At 36.0% G+C, this 14,632-nt stretch overlaps 1 protein-coding gene and 1 long non-coding RNA gene across 16 annotated transcripts in view; one reads left to right on the top strand and one right to left on the bottom strand.

Moving 5' to 3' along the window:
• The window catches only part of LOC104005583 (uncharacterized), a 105,004-nt gene that overhangs the window by 19,713 nt on the left and 70,659 nt on the right, over positions 1-14,632 (top strand). For all 14 annotated transcript variants that reach the window (XR_010155272.1, XR_010155271.1, XR_001713393.4 and 11 more), the window contains exon 4: positions 11,803-11,881. This is a non-coding gene — a long non-coding RNA (uncharacterized LOC104005583). Of the gene's footprint in view, positions 1-11,802; positions 11,882-14,632 lie in introns of those variants that run through there.
• The window catches only part of PTPRG (protein tyrosine phosphatase receptor type G), a 733,384-nt gene continuing 727,723 nt past the window's right edge, over positions 8,972-14,632 (bottom strand). For both annotated transcript variants that reach the window (XM_516564.8, XM_001174413.7), the window contains 2 exons: positions 14,032-14,167; positions 8,972-13,427 (listed from right to left, as the gene is read on the bottom strand). In XM_516564.8, the coding sequence (XP_516564.3) occupies positions 13,281-13,427; positions 14,032-14,167 (283 nt within the window). In that variant the 3' untranslated portion in view covers positions 8,972-13,280. The remainder of the gene's footprint in view (positions 13,428-14,031; positions 14,168-14,632) is intronic.

The following is a 14,632-nucleotide window of genomic DNA, read 5'->3' as shown; positions in this document are numbered from 1 at the left end:
CCTCGACAGGCCCTGGTGTGTGATGTTCCCCTCTGTGTGTCCATGTGTTCTCATTGTTCACCTTCAACTTATGAGTGAGAACATGTGGTGTTTGGTTTTCTGCTCCTGTGTTAGTTTGCTGAGGATGATGGTTTCCAGTTTCATCCATGTCCCTGCAAAGGACATTAACTCATTATTTTTTATGGCTGCATAGTATTCCATGGTGTATATGTGCCACATTTTCTTTATTCAGTCTATCATTGATGGGCATTTGGGTTGGTTCCAAGTCTTTGCTATTGTAAATAGTGCTGCAAGAAGCATACGTGTGCATGCCTTTATAGTAGAATGATTTATAATCCTTTGGGCATATACCCAGTAATGGGATTGTTGGTTCAAATGGTATTTCTGGTTCTAGATTCTTGAGGAATTGCCACACTGTCTTCCACAATGGTTGAATTAATTTACACTCCCACCAACAGTGTAAAAGCATTCCTATTTCTCCGCATCCTCCAGCATCCGTTGTTTCCAGACTTCTTAGTGATCCCCATTCTAACTGACATGAGATGGTATCTTATTGTGGTTTTGATTTGCATTTCTCTAATGACCAGTGATGATGAGGTTTTTTTCATATGTTTGTTGGCTGCATAAATGCCTTCTTTTGAGAAGTATCTATTCATATCCTTTACCCAGTTTTTGATGGGGTTTTTTTTCTTGTAAATTTGTTTTAAGTTCATTGTAGATTCTGGATAGTAAACCTTTGTCAGGTGGATAGACTGCAAAAATTTTCTTCCATTCTGTAGGTTGCCTGTTCACTCTGATGATAGTTTCTTTTGCTGTGAAGAAGCTCTTTAGTTTAATTAGACCCCATTTGTCAATTCTGGCTTTTGTTGCCATTGCTTTTGGTGTTTTAGTCATGAAGTCTTTGCCCATGCCTATGTCCTGCATGGTGTTGCCTAGGTTTTCTTCTAGGGTTTTTATGGTTTTAGGTTTTAAGTCTTAAATCCATCTTGAGTTATTTTTTGTATAAGGTGTAAGGAAGGGATCCAGTTTCTGTTTTCTGCATATGGCTAGCCAGTTTCCCAGCACCATTTATTAAATAGGGAATCCTTTCCCCATTGCTTGTTTTTGTCAGGTTTGTCAAAGATCAAATGGTTGTAGATGTGTGGTGTTATTTCTGAGGCCTCTGTTCTGTTCCATTTGTCTATATATCTGTTTTGGTACCAGTACCATGCTGTTTCCGTTACTGTAGCCTTGTAGTATAGTTTGAAGTCAGGTAGTGCAATGCCTCCAGCTTTGTTCTTCTTTCTTAGGATTGTCTTGGCTATACTGGCCCTTTTTTGGTTCCATATGAAATTTAAAGTAGTTTCTTCTAGTTCTGTGAAGAAAGTCAGTGGTAGCTTGATGGGAATAACATTGAATCTATAAATTACTTTGGGTGGTATGGCCATTTTCATGATATTGATTCTTCCTATCCATGAGCATCAAATTTTTTTTCCCATTTGTTTGTGTCCTCTCTTATTTCCTTGAGCAGTGGTTTGTAGTTCTCCTTGAAGAGGTCCTTCACATCCCTTGTAAGTTTTATTCCTAGGTATTTTATTTTCTTTGTAACAACTGTGAAAGGGAATTCACTCATGATTTGGCTCTCTGCTTGTCTATTATTGGTGTATAGGAATGCTTGTGATTTTTGCACATTGTGAGACTTTGCTGAAGTTGTTTATAGTCTTTCTTTGACAGTAACATTATTGATATATCTTCCTTGGTTGTCACCTTCAGGCAAAGTCAAGTCCCAACTCTTTAGGTTGATATTTAAGGTCTTCCATGGTGTAAACCTTATCTTACTTTTCCAAGTTCATCTTATTTCTTAAGACAAAAAGTTTTGTTTATGCAAGTCTGTTTCCAACATTCACGTGAACAGAATGTCCTTCATTACCTGTTTTTTTCACTCAAGATTTATCTGCTTTTTAAGGTCCAGCTGAAGTATCACATCCTTCTTGAAGCTTTTCCTCTGAACTCTTGTGGCACTTATTTATGTTAATAATACCAGTCCATTTGTAATTTATGTAATACGAATCTATTTGGAACCTAATGATAAATTGTCATGTAGTGTTATTTAACTTTTCAGGTCTGTATATATTTTATTTTATTTATTTGTGAGACAGAGTCTCGATCTGTCACCCAGGCTGGAGTGCAGTGGTGTGATCTCTGCTCATTGCAACCTCCACCTCCTGGGTTCAAGCAATTCTTATGCCTCAGCCTCCCAAGTAGCTGGGACTACAGGTGTGTGCCACCACACCCAGCTAATTTTTGTATTTTTAGTAGAGATGGCATTTTGCCATGTTGGCCGGGGTGGTTTCGAATTACTGGCCTCAAGCGATCCACTCACCTCAGCCTCCCAAACTGCTGGGATTGTAGGCATGAGCCACCATGCCCGGTCCAGGTCTGTATACACTTCGTGTGTGTGTGTGTGTGTGTGTGTGTATGTGTGTATCTTTGTATAGAAACTGCATATTATTTTACATTGTTCCTATCTTCTACAGGGCTTGGAATATGTAGAGATAGGTATATAAAATATATTCAATAAATGTTAACATGGTTGTGATAGTTACCTTCCCAACTATTGTAGTTCTTGGTTGGAAGACTGGTTTAACATTTAAGATGGGGTGACCCCAATCCATTCCTAGAAACTAAGGCATAGACTCTTAGCATAAGATTTCTATCTCTGAGAACAGTACTCTTAGAAAAACTTTCATAAAAGTGTTTAAAAGATTATTTAGGAAAGTGAACAATATTTACTCATTATGCATTCTCTTTTTATAGCTCTCAGTTATTGAAGGCCCTCACCTCACATAGTCATAATTGGGAGGTCACCTTCCATGTCAACTTATAATGTTAAAAGAATACCACCCCATCCCAAGGCTCTTTGGGAGTGTTGAACATTTTGTCTTTAGTAGTGGTTTCATATCTCATGTCCTCATTCACCCATCACCTTTTGTTTCTCAGAGACAACTCCTGCATAACAAGATGAAGAATAGACTTGGGATAATTTGTCATAGCAGGAGTATAAAACCAAGTGGCTCATCTTACTAAAAATAGTTACAGGTTAACAAGTCAGAAATAGTTTCAAAGAGAAGGTCATCATCTGAGCATTGGAGTGAAGGGGATAGCATTTCAAGTGAGGGGTGTGACAGGTAAATACCTCAGTGTAGGGATGAAACAGTATGTGAATGAATAGATTGGACTTGGCTAGAAAATGAGTGTGAGTTGAAGAAAGGAGGAAATGCAAAGTTGGATAAATGGTAGTAGTAAAGTGAGGAATGATGATATCATTAAAGAACTATTGAATGCTCTAAGCAGGATTGACAAGATTAAATTAGTTGGTTTTTAAGGGAGATTAATTAACAGAACTTTATATTTGCATTTAAAAAATGTTTTTCCAATACATCCGTTAAACATATTGGCTTTTATCCGTTTTGCTCTGTATCTCATGTGGCTTACACATAGCCTGCATGATGCAAACTCAACAATGTACTTGGATTTCTTTGCTCTCTGCCAAAGTGTTTTTTGAAGCACACTGGTTATTCCCGAAAGTGGCTTTAGTCTTGTCTTTTTGATTTGTTTTCCTGCTTGCATAATGTGGATGTGAATCTGAATGTATGTTTCTGTCTTCATTTGAGCTTTATTAACAAAGCAACATAAGCATTCCTTCTGCTAATTCTAGCTTAGTACATAGGGATTGTGCTGACTGCCTAAGCTTTTCCCTAAATAAATACCTTAATGACAACTAATTAGGCTTTCATTTAACCATATTTGCGGAACATCACCTTGAGTACAAAACATATCTATTCAAGTATTGACTTTCATTTGGAAAACAAAAACAGTCTGTAAGAATATGGCTCTAAATAGAAAATATTTTTACCTGTTCACATAAATCATTTAGAAGAATAACCTCCTATTCACCGGGTATAGTATTCTGAGTTGACAGAAGTGAACACAAATATGTCGCTCTGTTGTCTTCTGGCTTGCATGGTTTATGACAAGAAGATAAGTTCTTATTTACTTTTAGATAATGTGTTTTTTAAACTCTGGCTGCCTTCAAGATTTTTTTTTGTTTGGTTTTTACTATTTGAATATGATATGCCTAAGTGTGATTTTTTTGGGGGGGGGTGGGAGGGGTAGTCATCCTGCTTGGTGTTCTCTAATCTCCTTGGATCTGTGGCTTGATGTCATGAATACAGGAAAACCTAAGTCATCATTTCCTCAAGTATTTCTTCTGCCTCTTTATCTCTTTCTTCTCCAGTTATACAGTATGTACATTGTTTGATATTATTCCACAGTGTTTGGATTCTTTATGCTGTTTTCATTCTTTTCCTCTCTGTATTTTATTTTGGGTTATACATATTGACCTGTCTTCAAGTTCACTGATTCTAATATGTGTATTACATTGTGGTTTCATTTTGCATTTACTTAATGACTAAATATATTGAGTATATTTTTATGTGTTACTTGCCAGCTGTGTATCTTTGATGAAGTATCTGTTCAGCTCTTTTGCCTGTGTTAAAAAATTGGATTGTTTCTTCTTTTTAAATGGCAGGAAATAAGGAGAAGTCAAGGAAGACAGCTAGATTTTTAGTTTGATTACCTGAGTAGATGTTACTACTGTTAGAAGACTAGGGGAAGAACAAGTTGGGGGAAAATTCCAGTTGTGCTTTTGTCATGTTAAGTTTGGGATGCTGATTAGATATACAAATGGAGATGATAAATGTTCAGCTGGATATAAATCTGGAGTTCAGGGCATAGGTTTGGACAACATATGTACTTTGGGAGTCATTGGCATATAGAAAGTACATAATTCCATGGATTTGGATGGAATTACCTGAGGACAGAGGCTATACATAGAAGAAAAAAGGGCTACTTCAACAGAAGCATGGGGCATGCCAGCATTTAGATGTAAATCCAATAATGCGATTTGAAAAGTAGCAAATATTGAGGTAGTGAAAAATCCCATCAAACTTTTTGAGTAATTTTCACTCTGCAAAAGCACCTAAGGGAGTTGCATTTTTTGGACCCCAGGTTGTTCTTAGCATGTTCCTAACCAGTGAGATAAGAGAAACATTACATGAAAATCTCAGAAAAGAACTGCTAACCATGTTGGAATGTTCTGACACAAAATCCAGTTCACATATTCTTAAGCAATGTGTCTTAAGCAAAAGGTATCTTAATAACAAATATTAATGATAAATTATAAGTTCTCATGATTATTGCCCATCTTTCTATGGAAAATGTTGCATTTCTAATAATCTATTGTAAGAGCCCATCCCATATAGCTATTTTTAAATGGTCAATTTTGAAACATTGTCAGGATTCCTGAGTCATGAAAATGTTAAATATTGGCATATATTTTTAAATTTACTGTTTAAACACCAAGTGTTATAAGAAAAGTAATCATAACTTATTTAGTAAGTCAATAGTGTTGACACAGGGAACAGATAATATTATTTATATAGTGAGATACTTTCACCATATAAATACCAAAACATGAAGTGCCTCTAATTTATGGCCACTTCTTCATAATACAATAATGAATCGCTAATGAGGCCAAGTAAGCCTAGGTTAAGGGATGATGATGGTTATGATAATGACAGTGATCTACTGAAAGTAGCGAGAGATATAGGAGATAAAAATTGGCTGAGGAGAAAGGAATTATCATTGTTTGTACTGGCTTATAGAGTTTTGGGGCAGAGATAGAGCGCTGCTGCTAGTGAAGGAAATAACATTCACCATTTTCATAGTATTGTGCAATATTCTGTGCTTGGTCCTTGACATTAACAAATATTATTAAGCCTTCTGTTCCACTTTTCTGAAATTATGGAGCTTTTTTCTTTTTTGAAAAAAAAAAAACTTTCTTAGAAGGCACAGAGTGACTTAAATGGTTAGAAGAGAAATATTCAAGCTTTGGGGCATCATGTGTATTTATCCATTCCCTGCTTCTGCCACTCTTGTTTCTGGACAGTAGGGTATATGTGTTGCTTTCACTACCTACCTTTATCCCCATTCACCTCTCTTGGATCTTACTTGACTTTGTTTTTGTTTTGTTTTGTTTTTTTGAGACGGAGTCTCACTCTGTCACCCAGGCTGGGGTGCAGTGGCATGATCTTGGCTCACTGCAAACTCCTCCTCCCAGGTTCAAGTGTCTCTTGCCTCAGCCTCCTGAGTAGCTGGGATTATAGGTGTGTGCCACCACATCCAGCTAATTTTTGCATTTTTAGTAGAGACAGAGTTTCACCATGTTGGCCACGCTGGTCTCAAACTCCTGACCTCAAGTGATCTGCCCATCTCATCCTCCCAAAGTGCTGAGATTACAGGCATGAGTCACCACGCCCGGCCTTTATTTGACTTTGTGAGCTCCCTCATTAGTGACAGAAATTTCTCAGTATTTCTATTTAATTGGGCAAGCTTAGGTAGGTTGACTCATTATTGACAAAAGGTCTGTCAAGCAATTAAATAAAGCAGGGTTATATGATACTTAAAATGGCTAGTATTAATTGAGTACTTACTGTCTACTATCCCAAGATCTTTGCATGCATCATCTCATTTACTCCTCAGAGCAGTCTATGAGGTAAACATTAGTTTCTGTATTTTACAGATGAAGAAAATGGCACTTAGGAAGCTGAAGTAACTTGCCTCATAACACTGTAAGTGGCAGAATTGACTGGCACCCTTGGCTTTTTGACCCTGTTGTAGTCCTTATCTTTGAACATTTTTTACTGTATGGAAAAATGTTTTCTGAGTTCTAGTAACTAATATAGAATAAACAGAATTTTGTCAGCATACTATGTAATACAGAGTGTCTGTGATTACAGGTTTTACTTGTTTGCTCACATTGGTGCACAATAGTCTTTTTTATTCTTTCCCTAAAAACCATCTCTACTATAGTGCCAACTAAATATTTTGGAATAAATTGAAGACCTAATTTTTTTAAGACTAAATTACCATCTTTGTCTCATCTGACTTGAAATGCCTCTGCCAACAACTCTACATTCTATATAGAGTATAACTAACATGTGGTCTGTAGTAGACATGCAGGAAATGCTTATGGAATGGATCCTAACATAGTGCTAAAGATGTCTCTGGTTTAGAATGTTCTCCTAAGCTTTGCAAGGCCCACTGGATATTGCTACAAAGTCTGCCTTTATACCCTGCAAGTGTAGGGTGTGAGAAAGGGAAAATAGTTTATAGGCCAGTAACTACAAGTCAAATGATTTGAAATTACCACAAATTAGATAAAGTTAATTTCTTCATTTCAACTTTTGAGGAACATAATTGTTATGTTCAGATAAACTGCTGGTGTAATTATCCTTTTCTGCCAAACTTAACTTCGTAATCACAAAAGCCAATTTTAACTTGCTAGTAACCAACTTCTGGTTCCCATCTTCTAGTGCCTTTATGCGATTTTACTAACGTAGGCAGGAATTTAAAGCCATTGTCTTCAATCCTGTCTCTGAATCCAGGCATGGTCAGTAGTGATTTGTTTCTAAATCTCAAAGTTCCACAATTAGCTGTTTAAAAATAGAGTTTTGGACCAGTAGCTTTTTGTACTCTAGTTTATTTCTGCCACTTGTAGTAGCATAAATGAAGCTTCCTCGTCTAAGGTTATGTCCTGGGCAGTAAAAGCCATGGAGTAGAAAATTGATTTTTTTAAATGATTTTGAATAGTCATAACTGCTGATTAATGGAATCATCTTGAGTGGACTTAGAGGTAGTTAGTAATGTGGGAACCCACTGGGCTGTATGCTGGTTGTCTAGGATTTTCATGATGAAAGACTTAGAGATACTTCTACTGCCACTCTTGGTTGTTGGTTTACTAGCCTGAGATGGAAGATGGTGTCAAAATTCATATTGGATATCTCAGAGGCAACTGCTCACAGGATCCAGGCAGGTTAATTAAATGACTGATGATGGCTAGACATAAGGTGATAGGGAGCAATGTAGACTTTGGTGAACTGGAGAGCATATGTTTCCCCTAAATGCAAAAACTGCTGTTCATTTCCATCTTGTTACTGTCATGGGAGAGTGTGAGCCTGTTACACCAACACCCAAATTTTTTAAAGGAGTTTGAAACCTGAATCTTATTGCAAAAGTTTTCATGTTTTAAATATTGGTAACTAATACAAACTTTAAAATTATGAGCCAAATGCAATATATCTGTGGACTGAATGCAATCTACAGGCCATCAATTCGTGGACCTCTGGTGTATCCTATGATATAGGGCAGTAGTTTCCCCATGGATATAATTTGAGGAAGACTAGGATTATATCCTAAGAGATTTCATTCTTTTGTGCTAGAGTTGTTCTTCCACATACTCTTCACACATTGTTTCTTAAATTCCTCATGACAGCGAGAGTGAAGTTTCAGCTCTTATCTATATGGGAAGAAAAACTGGGGCCTTGGGTAGAAAGAGTTGAGCACCTGATATGGAGCCACTAAAAGTTAAGACAGAATGGTAGGCCAAAGCTGCCAAGTTTGGGACTTGTATACTTGTTTGGAAATGTCAAAAGTTCTTGTTAAGTAGAAGCAATTGTACTGATCTTACACATATAGATTCTCCAGAACTCTTGCCAGGATATATCCTTCATCCTACCTCGTAAATATTAAGAGAGTTGTTACAAACCTAGTTGATACACTAGAGAAAATAGTAATTCTGTTCACAACTTAGCAGCAGAGTCATAAACTGAATAAAGTTTGATTCCTTAGATGAGCAGGTAAAACTGTCATTGTTTACTCTTTAAAGGAGAAAGAACATTGATAAATCAACCCAGCAAAGACCATTCTTTTTGGTTTGCTGCCTGTGTAAAGACGACTACCAATGTTCATTTTACTACCATGAAAACTTAGACCAGAGGGTTGGTGGGTATTAATGTGATCTGTTAAGGGAGACTAGTAACCTATTTTATTGGATATAGACATTTTCATAGAAATGCTCAACACTACTGAATACATCAAAAACCATACTTTATTTTATGTATAGCAATACAATTTACATATTAAATAACACTATAATAGAATGATTTGATATAGTTTAAACAGAAGAAAAAGGGAAAAATTTCAGGTTACAAAACCCCTCCCCCTGAACAAATTAAAAAAAAAAAAAAAAAAGCACACTTTTTCCAAATGGGTCAATGTGACGAATGTTTTCAGTGACTAATTATGTCTAATTCCTATTGCACAAATGGTCAATGGAATTAAAAAGAAAACCCAACTTTCACAATCACTGCCTCAAAGAAATAACACATGTTGGATTCTTTTGGAATGTAAAGATGGTTTTTGCTACTTCAATACACAGAAAGTTGAATTCACATATCCACCACAAAAAGGAAAAAAAACTACGACGGAGTTGAAACTAGAAAAAAATTAGCTTTATATGAAAATATAAAATTCTATGATTATATACCATAGATACAAAGTTCCCAGAAGATGCTTACCCAAGCAACAAAATATTTACAGTTTTAATGATTTTTAGCTATTTCAAAATGGAGTGAAAGAAACATGAGTCAACGTGAAGCCAGAATTCTTTAGAAACAATGGCTGCTTGCTAGTTTCAAATGTCCTAACAAAAAAGGAGTCACTACCCCAAATGTTGGAGAGTTGCGACATTTTATAAAATCGACTGTCTCCTTTTCTGGAGATGTTTATTTTTAAAACTCAAGATATTTTTCTTGAAATTAATTATCCTCTGTAGAAAATGCTTCCCTTTGCAAATATTTAACAAAAATACTAAAAACAGTTTAACAGCTAAGACAAAGTAGAGGCCAAATATCATTATTACAATTCCTTCCTATTTGTAGCATGCCTTCTTTCTAGAGATAAGTAAAGCCAGTATTGTATGTTAAATGACAACTAAGGGAAAGCGCAAAGGGTTAAGTGAAATTACATCTGTTAAAAAAAAAAAAAAAGCAGGCATTTTCCCTTCATATAAAAATTCACTGGCACCATTTGAACATAAACTTTAGAACATAGGAGTTGAAAATGCATTTCCAGTATAACTGCTAAATTCTTAAGACAAACTACATTTTGATTCTTAAATTATGATGAGTTGGGTTTTTTTTTTAGTTTTGCTTAGAATTAGTAATATGTATCTTTGGTAAATTGGTATCTATATTTTAATTTTAAATACAGTATATATGCATTTAAGAAAAATTCATAAAACAAGGCAGTTGTGCTGTGTCATTATAAAATAATTATTTACTGATTTCAGTATGTCACTCTGGGCTAAAAACTCCAACAACCAGAACTTGAACACCGTAACCCTTCTTTGGCCTCGCTGGACTCTTCTACTTGAATAGACTAAAAACTCTAAAGGCATAAAAATTAGGAAGACCAATTAGCTAATCTTACTCTTTTTGAAATTCAGAAATTAACTTTTTTCATATTAAAGAAGATATCTTGGCTATCGCATATAAGAAAGAGTTCTCCTGATGGCAACAGCATGTCTTTTCTTTGATGTCCAGCACAGCCACTTGGTCTGATCATTGCAATTTATTTTTATATGATGTGTGCATTTTGCTTACCTAGAGCTAAATTCATATACACAAACAGCTTATTTTATTAAGTTGCACACATTAATTTGCAATAGCTATTTCCTTTCCCCTGAGTGCAAGTGTTAATAACCTTGTTATGTACTTAAGCAATGTGCTTATGTCTCAAAGAAAACCCTGTCTTTGAAACTCTGCCTCTGGAAAGATGCAAGCTATGTTTTTGCCAATAACACATGAATAATAATAGTGAGGATATGCTGTCTCTTGCAGGGGTGAGGACCTGCTAAATATAACTGTCCTCATTGAAGTGTGTTTGGACTACTTTGGCAAGATGGGCAAGTAGCAATTGCTTATAATTCAGTGGGTCAGGATATGAAGACTTTGGTTCAAGCTCGCTGAAGACACACAGATTGCTCACAGGGAACTTCTAAACTCTTTCTTTTATTGTTTCTATCCTATTTACTAGCTGTTTTATCGTGATTCTGAAACCACTGTAAGGGACAGCCACAGAATTGCATTGGAGGGTATGCCTTTCTACGAATTGAGCCCTCTATAAATAGCACAGGAGGGAATACTTGCTATTTGTCTTTGAACCAGTGTTTACTTTTATTAAGAAAAAATTACTGAGAAAGGGACCATGAACCCTAACTCAAACATGACTTTTGAACATCAAGCCCACTTTGCCATCTACTAAAAAGAGTTAACTCATATCAATACTCTATACAACTAAAATAACCCACTTAATTGACTAAAAAAAGAGTCTAGCTCATTGCTCTCCTGATTCTCCTCAGCATCTGGCAGTTGTAGTGTTCCTGTGTTCAAGCTTTACTTGAACTTTACAGAGCTTCCTGTGTCACCTCTGGTTGGAGCGGAGGGGCTGTAAAGGTGTCTGTCATCTAGCACATGCAACTTAGCATGCTCTCTTGAACATCTTATCTCAGGACTAGCTTACGCAGCTCTTGAAAAGCAGAGTATTCCATGTTGTTAAATCTATGTATTGAGAAGATGAGATAAACCCTGGTAAATTATGTAGTTTATGAAAACTCCATTGACCTGGCCTTTGCATTCAAATTCTTTAACTTGGCCCATAGCTTCTTTCTCCTTAGCAATTCTGGTCGTCCAGCACCATTCTGACAAACTTTATGAAAGCCAAATCAAGATAAATAGAACCTCAGTGCTGATCATCATTAATGTTTAATGCATACCCAGATGGCATGACAGCAGCCAGCGTGGCCTTTTTGTTGAAGTTAATTGACATAAAAAGTAAATAAAACCCTATTCTTCCTAACAGGCCCAGTTCTGGTGATGATTTCACTTTTGACAGAAGCTGTCCCTCAAAAGCAAACATGCAATAGAAGAAACAGATCTCAGTAAGTAGCTTATTTTCCTTACAAACACTACTGAAATTTCTTATTAATGCTCCTAATTTTCCTATTATTGCACTGCAGGGTGAGTATGGCTCCAGAGGCTGCACCTAATAACTTGCTTGAGCTCTAATGATTATTGGTATCTTTTACTAATGTGTATCTGTTCTAAACTACACAAAAGCATACAAAGCCATCTCCCTCTTTTAAAAACTTGAAAATGTGGTTATCACCTTTAATTAAATATTTTAAATTTCTCTCTCCAAATCAGATTTATCTATGTGTGGGAGTTTAGATAGTCCCAAGACTTTTGCTAATACAGTATTTCCAATTTAATCTTAAGTAGAAGAATGTATATAATTAAGAGATTTATTATAAAACATTTGGCAAAGAAGGAAAGAAAACAGTAACTATGTAGGTAGTTTTTATTAGATTGCTATAGGAGTAATAGGGAATTTTTAGAGGACTAGTTTCAAAATTATACACCTGCAGAAGTTTTCATTCTTCTACCTACTGTGAGGTATGGTATTACAAACTAAGAAGCATTAATGGAGAATAACTAAAGGGTCTCATAACTGAGTTGTATATAATATTGCTATCTTGCTATTGTTAAAGATAGCCCTGATTTTAGGATGTAGCTATTTTAGAGAGTCAAAATGGAAATAACACATTGTCCACATAGCTACTGTGAAAGCTGTAATACAGAGTTATCCTTTATTTTGACACATTTTTTAAAAACTGTGAATATAACTTTGTAACTATTAAGGGATGTTCACATGAAGCAGTTCTTAAGCCTTCTAACTTCTTAAGGGATCTCTTAACCAGCATAAATGGAACTGTTTCAAGGCCATGACATTAACAGACCTTTTTAGGTCCCAGTAGCCTGCTAGTCTGTAAAAGAAAACAATGCTATCCACTCCATTAAAATACAGAAGGCATACAGTATTGAACAGTGCCTAAAAAAAAAAGGAGAGGAGGACTGAAGAAAAGTACAGCATTGCCTGCTAGTAGAATGCAACCACTTTAGCAATAATAATAATAAAAGCAATATTCACTGTCATAACAAAGACCTTCACTGTATTGAACTAAAAAAAAGTAGCATGTATGTCGTCATGGAATGTCACATCAGGGTTTGCTGTTGTATAAGATTATAGGCAGTAACACTGATCATATAGTGCAAACTAGGTAAAATTGCGTTTCACTGTGTGAAATGAACAGAGGTGCAAATGCAAATGCTCAGTAGGATACCGTTAAGACATAAAATGGCAAAAAATAAATATCAAAACTTTTATCAGTGTAAAAAAGTAACTGGGTTATTGTATAACCTAGAGTCTGGCAAAAAAGGCCTCAAAAAAGTTCTCAGTCTTCAGAAGTTTACAAATTAAGTGCCCTTTCAGGATTCTAGTCACACTAGGGACTCCATGCTCTCAGCAGGGTCTGATTCATCTGCAATAAGAACAGCACCATTTTTGTCCACTGTCATGGGACCATTTCCATTTTCTTTAGTGCTGACCAAGCTAAGCATTGCTTTATAGACGAACTGGTATTGTTCCTGAAAAACAAGAGGAAGACAGTTTGAGCCAAAGAACAGTTTAGTGATTTCACATAAGGTGGAAATACCAATTAAAATGGTAATTGTGAAAAACACACTAGAGAAACAGCAATAGCATAAATGTTATCTAAAAAAACTTAAAAAAAATCATTTGAATCTATTATAGTCAAGACCTATACCTTCTTCATGTCCTTTTGATCTCTGTTAGCTTGGAACCAATTCTCAGTGTTGATTGTTAATGAACAATCATTATTGGTTAATGAAGATAACCAATATCTGGTTAATATCTGGTTAATGAAGACAACCAGAGAATACTATCCTCTAAAGCAGGGCTTCTCAACCTGAGCACTACTGACATTTTGGGCCACATAATTCTATGGTGTTGAGGGCTGTCTTGTGCTGTGTAGTTTGCTTAGCAGCATCTCTGGCTTGTATCCTCTATATGCCATCCATCTGCAGTTGTGACAAGCAAAAAAGTCTCCAGACATGGCCAAATGTCCCCTGGGGGGCAAAATCACCCCCCAGTTGAGAACTACTGCTCTAAACTGTGAGTCTGAGTTTCAACTGATGTAGTACAGGTTTTACACATAAGCAAACTACTTACAATGTCTGTGAATACTCCAGGCCTCATAAGATTGATCATTTTTGCAACCTGGAAAACATCCACAGCGTTTTCATTCTCCAGTTGCTGGGACAGGGTGGTAAGGGCACATAACATTCCTGCTGAAACTGCTCCATACCTGGGGGAGAAAAAAAAAAGATATGATTTCAGATGTACAAAGGGACCAAATATATTGAAATGAAATTACTGTCATGTATTTTCATAGAAACTAAGTAGACTGTTTTGACATTTACTCTAAAGACACGAATGAATGAAATGCTGGTGGGGGAGGGATTTGGAAGCTAGCATAAAGGTGAGATTTGTTTATGAAAGTGGAGTATCCCAAATTGGTTCATTAGACGTTTAGCTTGATATCTAATAGGAAATGAGAGGTTCAGAAGTAGACTTAGGAGAGCTAAAGATGATTTGGTGTTGGTGATGAGTTGGGTGGTACAATAGAAAAAACAATAAAGAGAACCTCTTAACTAGACGTTATTGGACAAGCAGCCAGTGATGAAGGGCTCTGAAATTTTTTTTAACAATTCCAAACAGTTAAATTGAACTTACAGAATATGAAAAATTTAAAAATGGAATTATATGGCTC

This window comes from Pan troglodytes, chromosome 2 (assembly GCF_028858775.2).
Source record: "Pan troglodytes isolate AG18354 chromosome 2, NHGRI_mPanTro3-v2.0_pri, whole genome shotgun sequence".
Classification (NCBI taxonomy): domain Eukaryota; kingdom Metazoa; phylum Chordata; class Mammalia; order Primates; family Hominidae; genus Pan; species Pan troglodytes.
The sequence above is the reverse complement of the archived record's forward strand: the minus strand, read 5'-3'. Positions and strand labels throughout refer to the sequence as shown.